Source organism: Azolla caroliniana, unplaced genomic scaffold (genome assembly GCF_043228905.1).
Source record: "Azolla caroliniana isolate FFs.n. ecotype wild unplaced genomic scaffold, voAzoCaro1.0.p SCAF_355, whole genome shotgun sequence".
NCBI lineage: Eukaryota > Viridiplantae > Streptophyta > Polypodiopsida > Salviniales > Salviniaceae > Azolla > Azolla caroliniana.
Window position 1 is genome coordinate 13,763 of NW_028230790.1, and position 15,547 is coordinate 29,309.

Sequence of the window (15,547 nt, forward strand, 5' to 3'; positions counted from 1 at the left end):
TGGAGTGAGTAGTCACTCTGAACTCACATCTCAATGATGATGATCATGGGGGCCGTGTGTAAAGCCAGTTCTTCCTATGACAAAAATGTCCCCAGGGCACGATTTGTGGTCCAAACCCATAAGCAACCAATCTGTTTGAACGTATTACTAACATGTTGAAGTTTGAGAGGTGTCTTTGTCCAAGGAGTGAGTAGTCACTCTGAACTCATATCTCAATGATGATGATGATGGGGGCCGTGTGTAAAGCCAGAAGATGAGGGGAGCTTCTTGCCCCCAATACGGAGAGATGGGCTTCCCCAAGAAATTGTCCGGGCGCCCCAGTGTGAACGCGGCCACATGCGCACTCCGACTCTCATCTCTCATCTCTCCCCAGTTTTCCCGCCCATTCTCTTCTGCTTCTCTGTGTCGCTCCTGCAGAGCGGTAGCGGGCGGATGATGAACAGGAAATTTTCTTCTTCAGCTTCTTCTCCCCAGACCATGCAATTCCACAGTAATCCGTCGTCTTCTTTCCATCCTCCCTGCCATAGCTCCCTCTCTCATCGTCTTCCTCCTCCTCCTCCTCACCATCATCATCAGCAGCAGCACCACCATCGCCAACCTCAAGATAGAGACAGCTTTCTCGAGACTGCGAACTTCCTCGAGAGGGAGAGCTTCCTTGGTAGAGAAAACTTTCTTGAGAGAGCGACCTTTCTTCCTTCCAAAGAGACGCCTTTCGTTGATCAAGAGAATGGAAGCTTTACTTACAACAATCGTCATCATCATCAGTTTCAACATCATCATCAAAATCATATACCTTCTGGTTCCCCGAATTTCTTGAAACCTACAGAAATCCATCAAAGCTTTCGACAACGTGGACCTTCCGATCTGTGCTTTTCTTCTTCTCCTTCTTATCCTTCAGAAGAGTGTAGAAGAAGAATTTCCTCTTGCAGATCTTCAGAACCTTCTTTTAGTAAATTTTCAGTGTCTGAAGGTATTATTCCAGCATATAATGTCTCAGAAAATGCTTATGTTCCAAGAACTCCTCAAACCGATGATTTTGGTATGGCGTCATCATCCCCCTATGTGCAACCTGCGTCAAATGCTAAATTCATTCCTTCAGCATATGCCCAGGTATTTTTCATGCATTTTTGTTTTCTAGATTGATCTAAGCATAGTCAATTGCCTTTAATAATTAATACTATTGTATCCTCAGCCACCATTAACATCTTTGTATGTCACACACTCATCTTCATGTATGCAAAATAACATTATGAATGTTGCCTATTCATCTTGCTGTACAAAGAAACAGCATCTTCATTTCACCCAAGTAACATCTTATTTGCTACCTAATTATGTCGATGGAAAAAAGCATCATATTTACACCTATTCATCTCCATGTATATAAAATAATTCTTCAATTAAAAATGGCATCTTTCAATCCCCATGCATGAGAGAAACAGTACAGTGAATCTGTACGAGAAAACCATAAGCTAAAGGAATATCTGTTGTTTGGATTATGACAATTACTTTTTAATATCCAGTTTGTGCAGTCCCTTTCCATGCATGAAATAATGGACAGGTGATTTTATAGAGTCCAGACGAACATTTAAATTTCATAGAAAGTTTATTTAACCTTTTCGACTAGAATATTAAGTCGATGAAACTAAGTAGATAGGCGATTGCAACCCTCCTAATCTAAGCGTAAATGATTTGCTATACAACTACTCACCCAAAATAGAGGAAAACATTCAAGCAACATTTATAGATTTCGATTTTCACATTTGCGTCACTTATTAGGTCTTGTTTAGCATAAATATCTCCTTTGGATGATAAAGCACATTTTTATGTCACAGTAGCCAATGATTGAACAAATTGATTTAAGGTTTTACTCGGTTCTAAGTAGATAATATGAAAATGAGGCATGAAAAAGGAGGTATAAAAATGGATTTAGATGTTTCCACTTTTGGTGGAAATGGTAAGCATAAAAATGGATTAATGTTGCAGGCTTAAGGCTAGATTGATAAAGTGAAGCGATCTAGTGACTTGATATACATTAGGTCTAGATTGATGGAGTTAACTGGATAAATTTTATTGTCTATTTAGCTTTCTGATCAAGTTACTTGGGATTTGTATAAACGTCTAGACGAAACTACTAATTCATTGCTATTTTTTATGAAAACTTATACAAAATCTAAGTAATACTTCCGGGCACAGTAATATCTTAAGATTATTTTTACTACAGAACAAATTCAAAGAAAACAGATTTCAAAGAGTTATTATGGAGTTGTGATTTGTCAGCCAATTTATTTTTCAGTGTGATGTCTCTCTTTTTCACTGTTTCCTTTCACCTTGCTATTTTCTACTCCACCATGGACTGCTACCATGTACATCCTGAAATTATATTTAACTGGATAAATTTTATTGTCTATTTAGCTTTCTAATCAAGTTACTTGGGATTTGTATAAACGTCTAGACGAAACTACTAATTCATTGCTATTTTTTATGAAAACTTATACAAAATCTAAGTAATACTTCCGGGCACAGTAATATCTTAAGATTATTTTTACTACAGAACAAATACAAAGAAAACAGATTTCAAAGAGTTATTATGGAGTTGTGATTTGTCAGCCAATTTATTTTTCAGTGTGATGTCTCTCTTTTTCACTGTTTCCTTTCACCTTGCTATTTTCTACTCCACCATGGACTGCTACCATGTACATCCTGAAATTATATTTAACTGGATAAATTTTATTGTCTATTTAGCTTTCTGATCAAGTTACTTGGGATTTGTATAAACGTCTAGACGAAACTACTAATTCATTGCTATTTTTTATGAAAACTTATACAAAATCTAAGTAATACTTCCGGGCACAGTAATATCTTAAGATTATTTTTACTACAGAACAAATACAAAGAAAACAGATTTCAAAGAGTTATTATGGAGTTGTGATTTGTCAGCCAATTTATTTTTCAGTGTGATGTCTCTCTTTTTCACTGTTTCCTTTCACCTTGCTATTTTCTACTCCACCATGGACTGCTACCATGTACATCCTGAAATTATAGTCTTCCAAAACCTGAATTCATGGTTATAGAATGCACAGTTTTGAGGCAGTGAGTTAAACATTGAAAATGCAGCCTAGAAATCGTGATCGGCAAGATTTCAGGATGGCATCAGTAAATGGATCAGATCACCACATGACAGCACCACAAAAGCAGGTATAAGACCAAAATTGAGCTATGGTTATAATGATTATATAAATGATATCCACTGATAAGAATTTAGCAAAGGTGGTTATCATAATGGTTCTTTTATCTTTTAGGTCAAACTGTATAGGTGGTACTTGATTAAATGTGGTACTAGCAGTGTTGAAGTAGCAGTTGGAGGTTTATTAAGTCCAGGGTATACTGTCTTCTACACTGATTCTTGAATACATCCAGGTTAATTTTTGCAATAGAATTCTAATTTTTAACTTTTTTCAGAACAGTAGGTAGTAGAAGAGAAGAAATGGCAGCAATCACAAAACGCAATGACAAGTGTAGGCTCATGACACAGGATGGTGTTGAAGTTCGACTTATAGGACTTATTGATGATTGCACCACTATTGCAAATGGATTCTCTATTGAGGTTTATTCTCAAATTAGCAGGTCTATTAGAAATTTTGTAGTTCCGTGTTATATTGCTTACACCTATATATTGTTTTGGACAGATTGTACATATGTTCCTCTCTGGGTTTCCATATACATGGAACCATTTACTGCAGAATGAATTTCGAACATGCACAATTAGGAATCCAATAAGCTTAGTATCAGAAACTGGTGCGTTGAATGGCATTGAGACATCTGAATTAGGTTTTGAAGGTTGTGCAAACAAAGAGAAGTGTCTGCCATTATTAGGTAACAGCCAAATGGATACATCTACTACATGTGGTCAAAAAGTAGATGCCACTGTATATCAGGAAAACAATACCAAACTTCCACTGGATGAAATTCTGCAATTAAGTGCATCCAGTGCAATGGATGGACAGGATTTGCAAAAATATGGCACACGTACAGCTCCATCAACACATAATACTAAGGAATTGCATGAGACCATATCGTCTAGTCAAACGACAACGGATGAATTGCATGAAAATGTGCCAGCTGAAAAAACAGTGAATTCTCTCTCTCTCTCTCTCTCCTATGAATTTTATAATGTTTTATCATTTTTTAAGGACATTTTATTTAAATTTCTTTCTGCAAAATTTGGCCCAAAATTGAATATGCTGGCCATTGGATGTATCAGTTTTGTCACATACATTAAGTTGGTTTACAAAGGATATAATTAGACCTTCCTATCTGCCTTATCTACCATCACTAGATGCTAGATATTTCTTTCATAACATGCCATCAAAGCTCAAATGGAAATCAAAAGAATGCCTTGTACATTATGTTTTCTTAGGTTCTTTGGCCCATTGGTAATTTTGGCCATTATTTCTTTGTGCATGTGGGGGTCATTCTTTATATTCTTTCAGAGTGTCTGGCCTGATGTATGCTAATTGATGTTTGGTGAATCTCATCCCATAACAATCATAGAATGGCATGTCTTCAGGATAATGTTTTGGGTGTCCTGAGAGAAATGGGGAAAGCTCATGTATTCGATAGTCCTGTAATTCCAAAAGAGAATGTAAGAAAGACTAGAGATGATAGAGAAAAGTCAACCCAAAAGTCACAGCTACCAAAACGTATCACACGATCAATGCAACGGGCTAGCAGGCATATGGTAAATATTCTTATTGTGTTGCTCTATTTTTCAATGTCAGGCTGTCACTTTCTTAAGAACGCTAACAAACTTTACAGGATGGGAATGAAAACAAGATTATTAATGGAGCCACAAATTGTGGTGATGCGTCAGAAAACATTGAAAGAACAAGCTTAGAGGCTACAGATGTAAATGCAAGCGTTAAGGTTATTACTGATACATCTATAAAGGAGGAGGCGGTTGCTCATAAAAAAAAGTCAATGAGAAAGTCTGGAAAGAACAATGTAAGGGTATCCATTCATAAGCAAGTCTAGAATTTGTGTTAATGAAATTAAAATATGTTGAATAAAAATATTTTTTTGAGAATGTTTTGCTGAGAGAATTTCAAGTTTGGTTTCATAGTCCCAACACTGAAGCCACATCCTCTCATTTCATACACTTGGCTTCATGCCCAAATATGCTGCTGCTATTGAAAATGCTATCTTAGATGTTGATACGTATATGTAGCATGACTGAACAACACATCACTGGGCGCAATGAAATTTGTAACTATGCATTTTCTACTGTGTAATTGATCATCAAATTCAAAATGGTGTTGGCTAACACGTATCTGCTCTCTTTGTGGATGTTTCTTACCAGAGGCAACAGAATGACATGAAGGAGGATTTTGTAGATAGGGCTCAGAATCTCAATTCTTGTGGTGATAAAGACGTGGACATGATCATGGATACTATAGAGCATCTTGAAGTTGATGAACACACACCCCAAGAATCTGAGCACGCAATTGAAAAATTGATTGATTTTAGTTATGGAAATATCGACCAGGGAAAAGGAACGGTAAGTTAATCAGTTGCTGCGATTGAGAATTCTAGCATAGGCTCTTTCCTTTATGAATTGATTGTATGTCGTTAGCCACCAAGTGGCAATTATCAGTTGTTTGCCTTGTATCTATGCATGTCTTTTATTTGGATACAAGTAACTTTTTTTTTTCACATCTTTTCATTGGTAAATCTGGCCATCATACCTTGAAATGTGATGGAACATTGTCGTATAAGTTCTTTTAGTTTGCAGTGCATTTAGTCTGTGATGATATTAGAAGGGATAACAGAACTGTATTCTGCGCCCCTGGCTATGAATTTGATGATGTTGCACTTGAGCTAAGTACCAAAGAGATGAAACTATGCTTTTGATATGTTTTCCTTTTCAATTTACTGGGTCTTGCCATTAAGAGTTTATTTAGTGTTTGTTTGTTACTGGTAGTTTATTTAGTATTTGTTTGGAATGGAATTCAACATGTTGAATCTGACCCTGCACTTGGTGATTGAGGTGGCTCAGAGCAGCAGCACTCTCATAGCTGATATGTAGTGTAGTTGTGCTCATTATGCTGATGAGGCAAAATCTACAGCTTAGTTCATAGTCTGAAGATCCAGTTTCTAGGTTCTGATGTTTTGGGCTAAAGTCTTTTTCTACAGTCGGCTCATAAATGCTTTTAGAGAGATTGCATTTCTATAGAATTTCTATGAGTAAAGCTTCGAAGAAATAATGTTGACAAAAGGCATTGTGTAGGGATGTGAATTCAAAGTGGACCTGCTGTTGTTCCCAACCTACTTGTCTATTGTCTCATTTGTATCCATGATGATATAATCCAATGATTTCCTTTGCAACTATATGTTATCTTTTCCATTGCCTTTGTCTATCAACAGTTTTTATGTTTTGGTTGGTGCTGATGTGTGTACTTCTAATATCATTTTGCATCCATGTATGATGGGAACGTTTTTTCATGACAATCAAGAAAAATATTTGGTACAGTTACGTTTCTTCTATGTGAAGAATGCTATCAACTATATTCTGAAAAATTTATGTTTTTACCTATTACTTTTTCTGTGGCAGTTCTAAATCATAGAATGTTATTTCACACCATATGTTTATCTATCCATGCTTATATTATCAAAAGTTATAAATTGATTTTGGGCCTTGCGTTATGCATCTCTGACGCCTCCTTCCCATCACTTTCCATTAATAAAGGAAACAGCAAGAAAACAAAAATGGTAAATCTTCATTTCGGTAGTCTTCGGAATAGATTTTCCAAAATGTAATTCATTTATGTGCACCGCCCCAATCTAGGTATGTAGGTGCTAGGTATTCATAAACTGTTTTTGCACTACCACCTTATGCTGCTGCCTGTGGAATTACCTTCCTATCACTTTCCAATAATAATGAAAACAACAAGAAAATAAAAATGCTTTACATTCGGATAGTTTTTGAATTGATTAATGGTTGTGACATTGGTTATCCAAAATGAAACCCTTTTATATGCATGGCCTCAATCTAGATATGCATGCGTTAGATATTCATCAACTATTTTTGCAGGTTGAAAATTCGGCTCAGCATTCAATAAACACAGAGAGTATGCTAGATGGGGAAATGAAAGGGAAAACCCACTCAAGATCCGAAGGGAGAAGATTGAGAAGTGCTGAAGTTATTGACGTTCCTAACTCTTCGCAAGAAATTTGTTCTGAAAGTCAATCTTGCAGGGAGAAGCAAACTGAGGTATGTGATTTCTGACCATTATACTTTTGCATATTTGTATAGGTCATGTTATAAGCAGTTTCTGAATTATTTGTAATGATGCGTAATTTTTATGATCTCTTTGTATGATCTATATTGTTTGATTGAACAACCGATTCTATCTTTATCAGATGATTCCACCCATAAAAGGGAAGATACAATCAAGATCTGGAAATTTTTTATTGAGCAGCAGCCTTGGTTTTCCTAACTCTCTGCAAGAAACTGAGACAGAAAGACATGAGGAGAAGGAAGCTGAGGTATGTGGTTTCTGATTGCTATTCTTGTCAGATATTGATATATAGCTCATATTGTAAGCTGTTTCTGATTAGATTGATACATGTGTTCTAATATGGTTGTTTTAATCTGTGAGATGGACTATATTGCTAATTGAGCTCACTGTCTCTTTTATCAGATGATTCCATCCTTGAAAGGGAAGGCCCAATCAAGATCTGGAGAAAGACCATCGAGCAATTCTGAAGCTGACCTTATTAACTCTTTGGAAGATGAAAACACTGGAACTGGAAGTCAATCTCACGAGGATAAGGAAATGCATGATTCATGCAGGCTGGGGGTATGTGATTTCTGATCATTACACTTGTTGAATACTGGTAATAGCATCTAGATTACATTGGAAGCAGTTTCTGATGTATTTATTTCACATGATGACCGGATTTAATGTTATATATTCTCTAAGCTTTATTATATTCTTTGATTGATTTTAATTTTAACTGACTCTCGTTTCTCAGTTGGTTTCACTCACGAAAGAGAAGCTACAATCAATATCTGAAGAAAGAACATCGAGCAGTTCTGAAGTTATTGACTTTCCTGACTGTTTGCAAGAAATTGGGAATGAAAGTCAATCTCACGAGAGGGGAATGCATACTCCATGCAAAACTGGGGTATGTGATTTCTGACATTATTCTTTTTTAATACTGGTATAAATAGAATAAAGAATAAATATAGATTTAGTTACCCTAAGCGCCACATATAAGAAAAGGCTGATCAATTCGCACTCAAGTGTGAGCTGACTAAGGGCATTAGGGAAAATCATTAAACATAGGGTGATTTCAGAGTTTCAAATAATTTCTGACATAATTATTTGAAAGAATTACCAGCTTTCATGACCTTGTTGAATCTTTTGCCAGCTGGATTTTATTGCTTGATTGAACTGACTCTCTCTTTCATCAGATGATTCCACCTCCCCTCCCGTCTCCCGCGGTCCCGGTGTCAAAAAAGCTTATATCAGCTGCATTTGGTTTGAAAACTTCTCGTTCTGGTAGATTTATGTACCTGGTGGATATTCAGATGTATTATTAGTGTATGTTGTGTTCTATCCATAATGCAGATTTACATTTTCAGGAAGGTTGCTTGTTCCTCCTCTAGCTCATTGGTGCAGTCAAAGTATTGTACGAGATAAGGTGAATAGAGCCTCTTCCAGTTACTACATTTTCCTACATGATTGCTTCATTGATCTTTTTTGATATATGTATATATATGTTCACACTAAGTTTATGATTGTGCTTTTAGGATGGAGGTATTGTTGCAATCTCTAATGGCTCGATGAACATGGGCACTTCTGAAAGTGGTAATAATGCTTACTAAGATTAAAATCTCTGAGTTGGAGCTTTCATATCTCTAGTTTACAAATCTTATCTACAGTCTAGTAATTATCTTTTAATATGTTTGTTTGATAGATTGAATTAAGTTAGGAGGCCAAATATGACCTACTGAACCTCAAAACGGCCATGCATTCAATCATGAGTTCATACAGTGCAGTTTAGAGCAATTAGTGAGATTTGAACCCTGGTTTGAAAGTTCATAAAAAGGATAGCTTACCCTATGCATCCTAGAGATGAGGATAATGTATATTAATGATTGCACATGACCAATGTGACAAGTCATGATTACAATTCTGAGTAGCGTAGGTTACCCACATGAAAAAACAAGATGTACGTTTCTTGAAAATCAAATAAAAAGATTGAGACTTCCTAAAGAGAAAAAAGTAAGATATATTAACTTCTCCAAAAGACCATATTGGCCTACAAGACTTGACTAAGATAATATTAATTGATCAATTTAGTGAAAAGAAAAAACTGAAGGCATCTTTCTAGAAGTGGCTTGAAAACTATCAGGTTTGGTGCTTGGTCGAGAAATAAGTTTTTGTTTGGTGAACTTCAATTAGTACCACAACAAATACCTTGTCCTCGGAGCTGGCTTTTTGTCATTTAGAATTACAAACACCTTACAGGGTATATGTTGCCATAAGAACCTCACTACTTTGGAGTAGTTGAGATAGCAAGGGCGTTTTATATTGTCATGTTTCAATAGAATCATACCTTTTAAAGAGAGAAAGAAAAAATAAATGTTGTCAGAAAAGAAATGGTTTGGTCTTGTAGGCCAAAATGGCCTACAAGAACAAACCAGAGATTACATTTTAAAATGTTGTCTCGCCTTGAGAACAAATCAAAATGAATGTAATTAAGAAAAGCACTAGTAAAATAGAACATGACTAAGGAATTTCGCTATCAATTCATGTACAATTGACATTTTTGTCTTTGAAAAATCACTAGCATAGGTCGATCCGACATGGAGAGATTTCTGAAGTGAGGGAAGCACCTGTGATTGCGGGAGTTGATGACCTTTATTTCTCGATGATAAGGGTGGTATTGAATCCATAAGTCTTCCCAGTGATGTGGATTTATTGGACCAATTGATGTTCTGTCAATCCATAGTCTCCTGATAGGGTTGAGGAGACCTGCATAACTGGCCATTAGCTAAGTTGATAGATCATGACCCTGTTAATTGTGTTGTTGCACCTGGGTTGCGAAGGCTTTCATACGCATGGGTAGTCTAATGTGCCCAAGTGAAGAGAGAGTTGATAGTTTGGAACAAGCTGAAAGTTTGATGCATGCAATATTCCAATTTTGAGATTTGAGCATATTCCTACTTCATCTTTAGCGCCTTAATAATCTGTTCTTGATGATCACATACTTCATAGCATCTCTTGAGAGCTCTAGTAGATCTTGTACTCTTCATCATTTTATAATGTCAAGAACCCAGCAAGATCAGAGGATTTTGCTCCTAATAGTTTTTTGTACCTTGCATTCTTTGTTCCAATCCTGTTTGGCAATATGTGATTGGGTATATTTGCAACTTTTGTGATCCTCTACACTCTTGGCAATATGTGATCGATCAGTACCTCTATGGACATAGAGCCTTTTTCTAATATCATGATAGGATAGGATATTGAGGATTTAATCCCCAGTTGTATATGTAAGATCAAATTTCGAAAATTTCACCCGACATTTCATCTCCATAAAGCATATAAATTGTAGTTCCCATCCTCATGTATCACTTTGGTTTTGATTCTCAAACTATTTGTACCTAGTACTATTTGTACTGGTTCTTCCTTGTATGTGAAAGTGGCGTAATGTCTTAGTTGTAATGCTTTTATTGCCATGTGTTTTATTTTGTTCTTGTTAATAGCAAGCTTGCTTATTTGACAAAATGTTTCCAATACATTCTACTGACTGTTTCATATTACCCAAAGCATATGAAAATCGAACAGCATCATTAGCATATAGGGATATAAAAAGAAGCTTGATCCCCATGTTGCTTAAGAAGTACCTTGAAAAATTGCTATCCATTTTCAATTGGCACCAAGTTGCTCATACAATTGTTCTACAATTGCTCTATTATCTAATAGCATTCCGATCTCTATCATTCTTTTTGAAAACTCTCTCCTTAGTACAATGTCAAAGACTTTCTGGAAGTCCACAAGACAACAATATATCATTTTACCTTGTAATCAACTTTCTTCCATAATTATTCTTAGTATAACCATATGATTGATAGTATGGATCGGCGTTTTGCTAAACCGGCTTAGTGGCTCGGCTCGGCTTAGGCTTGAGCCTGCCTAAATGGTTTGAGCTCGGCTCGGCTCGGCTCGAGCCTTGCCAAGCCGGCTCAAACTGGGTAATACGTTTATGTGATCGAATAGTTAGGTTAGAGAAAATCTTAAAAGTTAGAAATTAGACGGTTAGAAACTTGAGAGAGAGACTGACTCACTGAGAGGAAGCCATAGCCATCGGCAACAACTGTTGAATCGAAGACTAGAGTGACGTTTCACGAGTGTCCACACAGACGTGAGAGAGAGAGAGAGAGAGAGAGAGAGAGAGAGAGAGAGAGAGAGAGAGAGAGAGAGAGAGAGGGAACCTGCATACTACATAGCGGACGATGACCACCTCTTGATGACCACCTCTTGCTGCCTGCAATTACTGACATTGTTTTAATCTCTGATTCACTGATCCTCTTCGGCACTCCCAACCTTTAAGCTCCTTGATGATGGCCGTTGATCTCTTCCTGTGATGATCTTCTTCGATAGTAGCCACTGATATTTTCTCCCAATTTATCTGCCCAAAGATTGGGTCTATGTGGCATGCCCATGACATGCCAAGCTTAGTTTCTCAAAGCAAACACATCTTGAGAGCCAAGAATGTGAAAGATGTACACTTTCCTCTTCTCTAATTATATAATGCAATTGTTGCTTCTTGTGTTGAATCATCGGAGGTTTTTGTATACAATTATTATCCAATGGTAGAACCCCAGAGAACAAGTCATCATATGAGCATAGCATACTCTCTTTTTCTTCTTCTTCTTCTTTAATACAAACATTTTCCTTATCTTTTATCGCTTCCCCTTTTTTATCTGCTACAGTGGATTCATTTTTCTTACCTAACATATTGGATTGATTTGTGGGAGGAGAGGGAGGAAGAGAGAGGTTTTATTTTATTTTTAAAATCGTCCATAAAGAGGCCAATATTGACCTATGGGACCAGAGTATACATGTGTTCTTGATATATGTCTCCTTCTTAAGAAGGGGTATTCATATGTTGAAGCACAAAGTCTCTATGTGTTAATAAAGCATACACATATGAGCTCAACCTTCTAGGTGGTTTCTTAAGTATGGATCTTAAGTTATCACTCCCTCTTAGTATGTCAACATATCTTGAACAAATTGCACTATATGTCGAGCATGTGAAGAGCAAGTGACATTCATCCTCTACCATGCCTTCATTTCATACTTTACATGTCTTCAAATTCGTTACATTTTGATACCATGATGCAACTTCAATACCTAACTTGTGAGATCGAGTGCGAAGTAGTGTAAGGGCTCTACGAGCATTGCTACTCATATTGGTAATGAGATAAGGTTGGATATGATCATAGAGATGAGGTCGAGTGAAGAAAGCTCGGATTAAGGTGGCTATGGTGGCAAGGCCGAGGGCAAGCCATGTCCACGTGTCTTGTAGAAGCATGGAAATTTTCATGCATGTCTCCATAGCCATCATATATTTGTAGCTGAGGTGGTCATGGTGGTCGTGGTGCTGATGTTGATGTTGAGGTTGAGGGGAAGAAGAATAATGGTGAGGTGCACAAACCGGATTAGCCTAAACTGATTTAGGGATCGGTTTGGTTCAGGTTTAAGAAGCCCAAAACGGTTTAGGATTAACTGGTTTGGCTTGGATAAGGTTAAGCCTAAACCAAACCATTGCCGATCCCTAATCAATAGTCGAATGTTTTCGTCTAAAGCCTGGTGGACCGATTGCTCATTGGTGATTATGTCAACCCATGAGTAATTGTTTGCTCCATGCTACTGCTAGATAAGTTGGCCATAACCTAGCTAACCATGATAGTTCAATTCATGATAGTTTGCTAGATATTGCACCGCCGTCTATTGTATTTACACATTCTATAATTAATATACTTGCTATTTACAGAAAGAAAACAGAGCTTTTACAATGCAGGGTATTCAAAATTTAGGCCACCTGCAGAGGCGAATTTGCAGAATCTTCAGAAACGGCTCCATGAGGCTGCTGTAGAAGGTCTTAAGAAAAAAATAATGAATAAGAAAAAAAAGGTTAAATGCAATTAATCTGAACAACATATACAAGGTGTCGGTTGTCGTTTGATGTTGAAATATGCTGTATAATCCCTAATTCACACTAGTAAATTGCGTTTTCACCGTGCATTTGTTAAGTTATGATTTATACAAGTTCATTATTGTCAGCGAGCATGTATACTTTATTCAAAGGTTGAAGTAGGTGAAACAATGAGTTATGACAGCATTAATGTTGCATGTTCATAAAACATTGCCCTGTAAATTAGATTATTTAGCACCACAAAACTTTTCCTATTATTTAGAAAGCTTTATATATTGATATTTAAAAGCAGTGACTTCTGATCTATTAGTGGTTACATGTACTATACGTGAGAATTTGTAGTCTAAATTGTGCATTTGAAAATGAGTCTAAAACGGACATTATCATGTATACAAGAAATGTGTGATTCCAACCGTCCAGATGGTGTACTTCAAGGTGTATTATCATCTTGCAAGAGCAATTCGTCATTATATGGTTGACAATTGCTTTGTATTTCAAGACCATTCAGTTTGAGCACTGTCTTACCATCCTGGATCTCTTTATTATATGCCAGCAGTCAATGACTTTAGTAGAAAGGTGCGGGTTTATTTTCTTTGACAGAAGGCCAAAGCTTTTAGCAACATAAAAAAATGGTATAAATTTGTTAAGTGTGAGTTTGGTAAGTTGTAGGAGCTACGACTTGATCAAGATGGTGAATTCTTATTGTTGAATCATGTGAATATTGCCATGAGCCTGGCATTAAGTGCCAACTCACAATCGCATACAAGTACAATAAGTATGGCATTGTGGAATGTTTGAATGGAATTGTTGTTGAATTGTTGTTGAGATGGCAAACAAGAACTCATTTCTTTGACATGAAAAGATGATGTCCTAACCACGAGACCAAAGGGACTTGGCTCTAAAAACCTGATGAACACATATTTGAATCAACTGTACATCCAGCCAAATGCTTATGGCAATGGTCTCCAAAACCAAAGGTTAAGAGCTCGAGTCCCTTTTCTCTTGATTACTCGACTTGGTATGAAGAGGTTGTAGGTTTCTTTACCTTGTTTTATCACTTGAATAGTCGAGATGACCTAGAATAGGCCTCTCTCCAAGCCCATACATGTCTATTGCTAGGGTTCTTCCTCATCCATAATACTTTGCAAACTTTTTAGTTGGTTAAACTGTGCTATTTCTCTTGGAAATAGAGGATTCATCAATCCCCCCTTCTCGTATGTAGGTACAACCTATTTGGAGATACGAATGATGTTAAAAGGCCATTGTTGAAGTAGAGGGGATGATAACTTTTGTGAAGGCAAAGCTTGGAGTAACATAATTGAATGATTATTTGGGTAATAATAGAATCTAATGCTACTTTTGCTTTCATTCAACAAAAGCAGTTGCTTTGGTTGCTTGACATTTGTTGTTAAACATTTTAGGAGGGTGTATAAGGACCTACTGTTCTCTATGGCGATGTACAATTGCTTCATATCAAACTACTAAGTGTCTTCACTATTACTAGACCTATATAAATCAAGCCTATTTGGGTCTTTGGGTTGTCCAATGACAACCAAACCATCTTTCTATTGTTTCCCCAACCACTCAAACTCTTTTACTAGATTCTTGGTAGTCCCTTTCCCAAAGAAAATTGGGAAGTGTATCTTTGTAGGTTGGCATACAGTTAGCCACCCGGGTTGTTCAATCTCGAAGGTATGGTTCGGGCATGTGTTGCTTGACCCAACAATGCATCGAAGCAATGATCACAATAGTTTACATTCTCAATTAGAGCTACATGAAGGCACTTCAAGGGAAGACACCACAAGAAGTGTATTCGGGCCAAAAACCTTCAATGTTGTAGTAGGACCTTTGGGTGCACATGTTAAACACATGATCTGGACATTGATAGGAAGTTGAATGCTAAAACCAAGAAGTGTATCTTTGACATCAAGTAGAGTTGAAGGCTTCTCAACTCTATGATTCAGAGGCAAGAAAGATGTTGACAATTTGTGATGTGTTTGATGAAGAACAATCACGCCTAGTTGAAAAATGGGTTCTTAGGTTATCCCATCAATCAAAGATGTATTCCAGCCAATGGCAATCTATTTTCTAGGAAAATACATTAAATACTTCTTAAATTTTAAAGTATTTTTAAAAAACTGTAAACATTTAAAAATTTTGAAACTTATTTGAAATGTTGAATACTTGTTAAATACATAAACTATGTGAAATATTACAAAATGGCAATTCTAAAACATAGAATACGTGTAGAATACTTTATAGTATTCTAAAACGCAGAATACACGTTTCTTAACAACTATGACTAAGAAGGTGATAGGCA

At 36.6% G+C, this 15,547-nt stretch overlaps 1 protein-coding gene across 2 annotated transcripts; it reads left to right on the plus strand.

Annotated features, from left to right (window-relative positions):
* The first annotated feature begins 412 nt into the window (after positions 1-412).
* On the plus strand, positions 413-13,531 carry LOC147848420 (uncharacterized). Of its 2 annotated transcripts, none has more exons than XM_087338423.1 (16): positions 413-1,110; positions 3,115-3,195; positions 3,300-3,379; positions 3,460-3,604; positions 3,687-4,130; positions 4,568-4,738; positions 4,816-5,007; positions 5,357-5,554; positions 7,088-7,267; positions 7,417-7,542; positions 7,698-7,856; positions 8,032-8,184; positions 8,474-8,561; positions 8,645-8,703; positions 8,813-8,870; positions 13,093-13,531. In XM_087338423.1, exons 1-16 carry the CDS (start codon positions 433-435, stop codon positions 13,218-13,220), a joined length of 2,940 nt encoding a protein of 979 aa, XP_087194549.1. In that variant the 5' UTR covers positions 413-432; the 3' UTR covers positions 13,221-13,531. The 2 variants fall into 2 exon arrangements, with proteins under 2 accessions (XP_087194549.1, XP_087194550.1); XM_087338424.1 differs by having other exon boundaries at positions 4,816-5,001.
* The last annotated feature ends 2,016 nt before the right edge of the window (positions 13,532-15,547 follow it).

Excerpts from the sequence above, each read along its gene's own strand:
- LOC147848420 (XM_087338423.1), top strand. The coding sequence starts at position 433 with ATGATGAACAGGAAATTTTCTTCTTCAGCTTCTTCTCCCCAGACCATG. Across the intron at positions 3,196-3,299 it reads TGACAGCACCACAAAAGCAG|GTCAAACTGTATAGGTGGTA; the intron begins GTATAAGACCAA and ends TTTATCTTTTAG. Across the intron at positions 8,562-8,644 it reads TTTGAAAACTTCTCGTTCTG|GAAGGTTGCTTGTTCCTCCT; the intron begins GTAGATTTATGT and ends TTACATTTTCAG.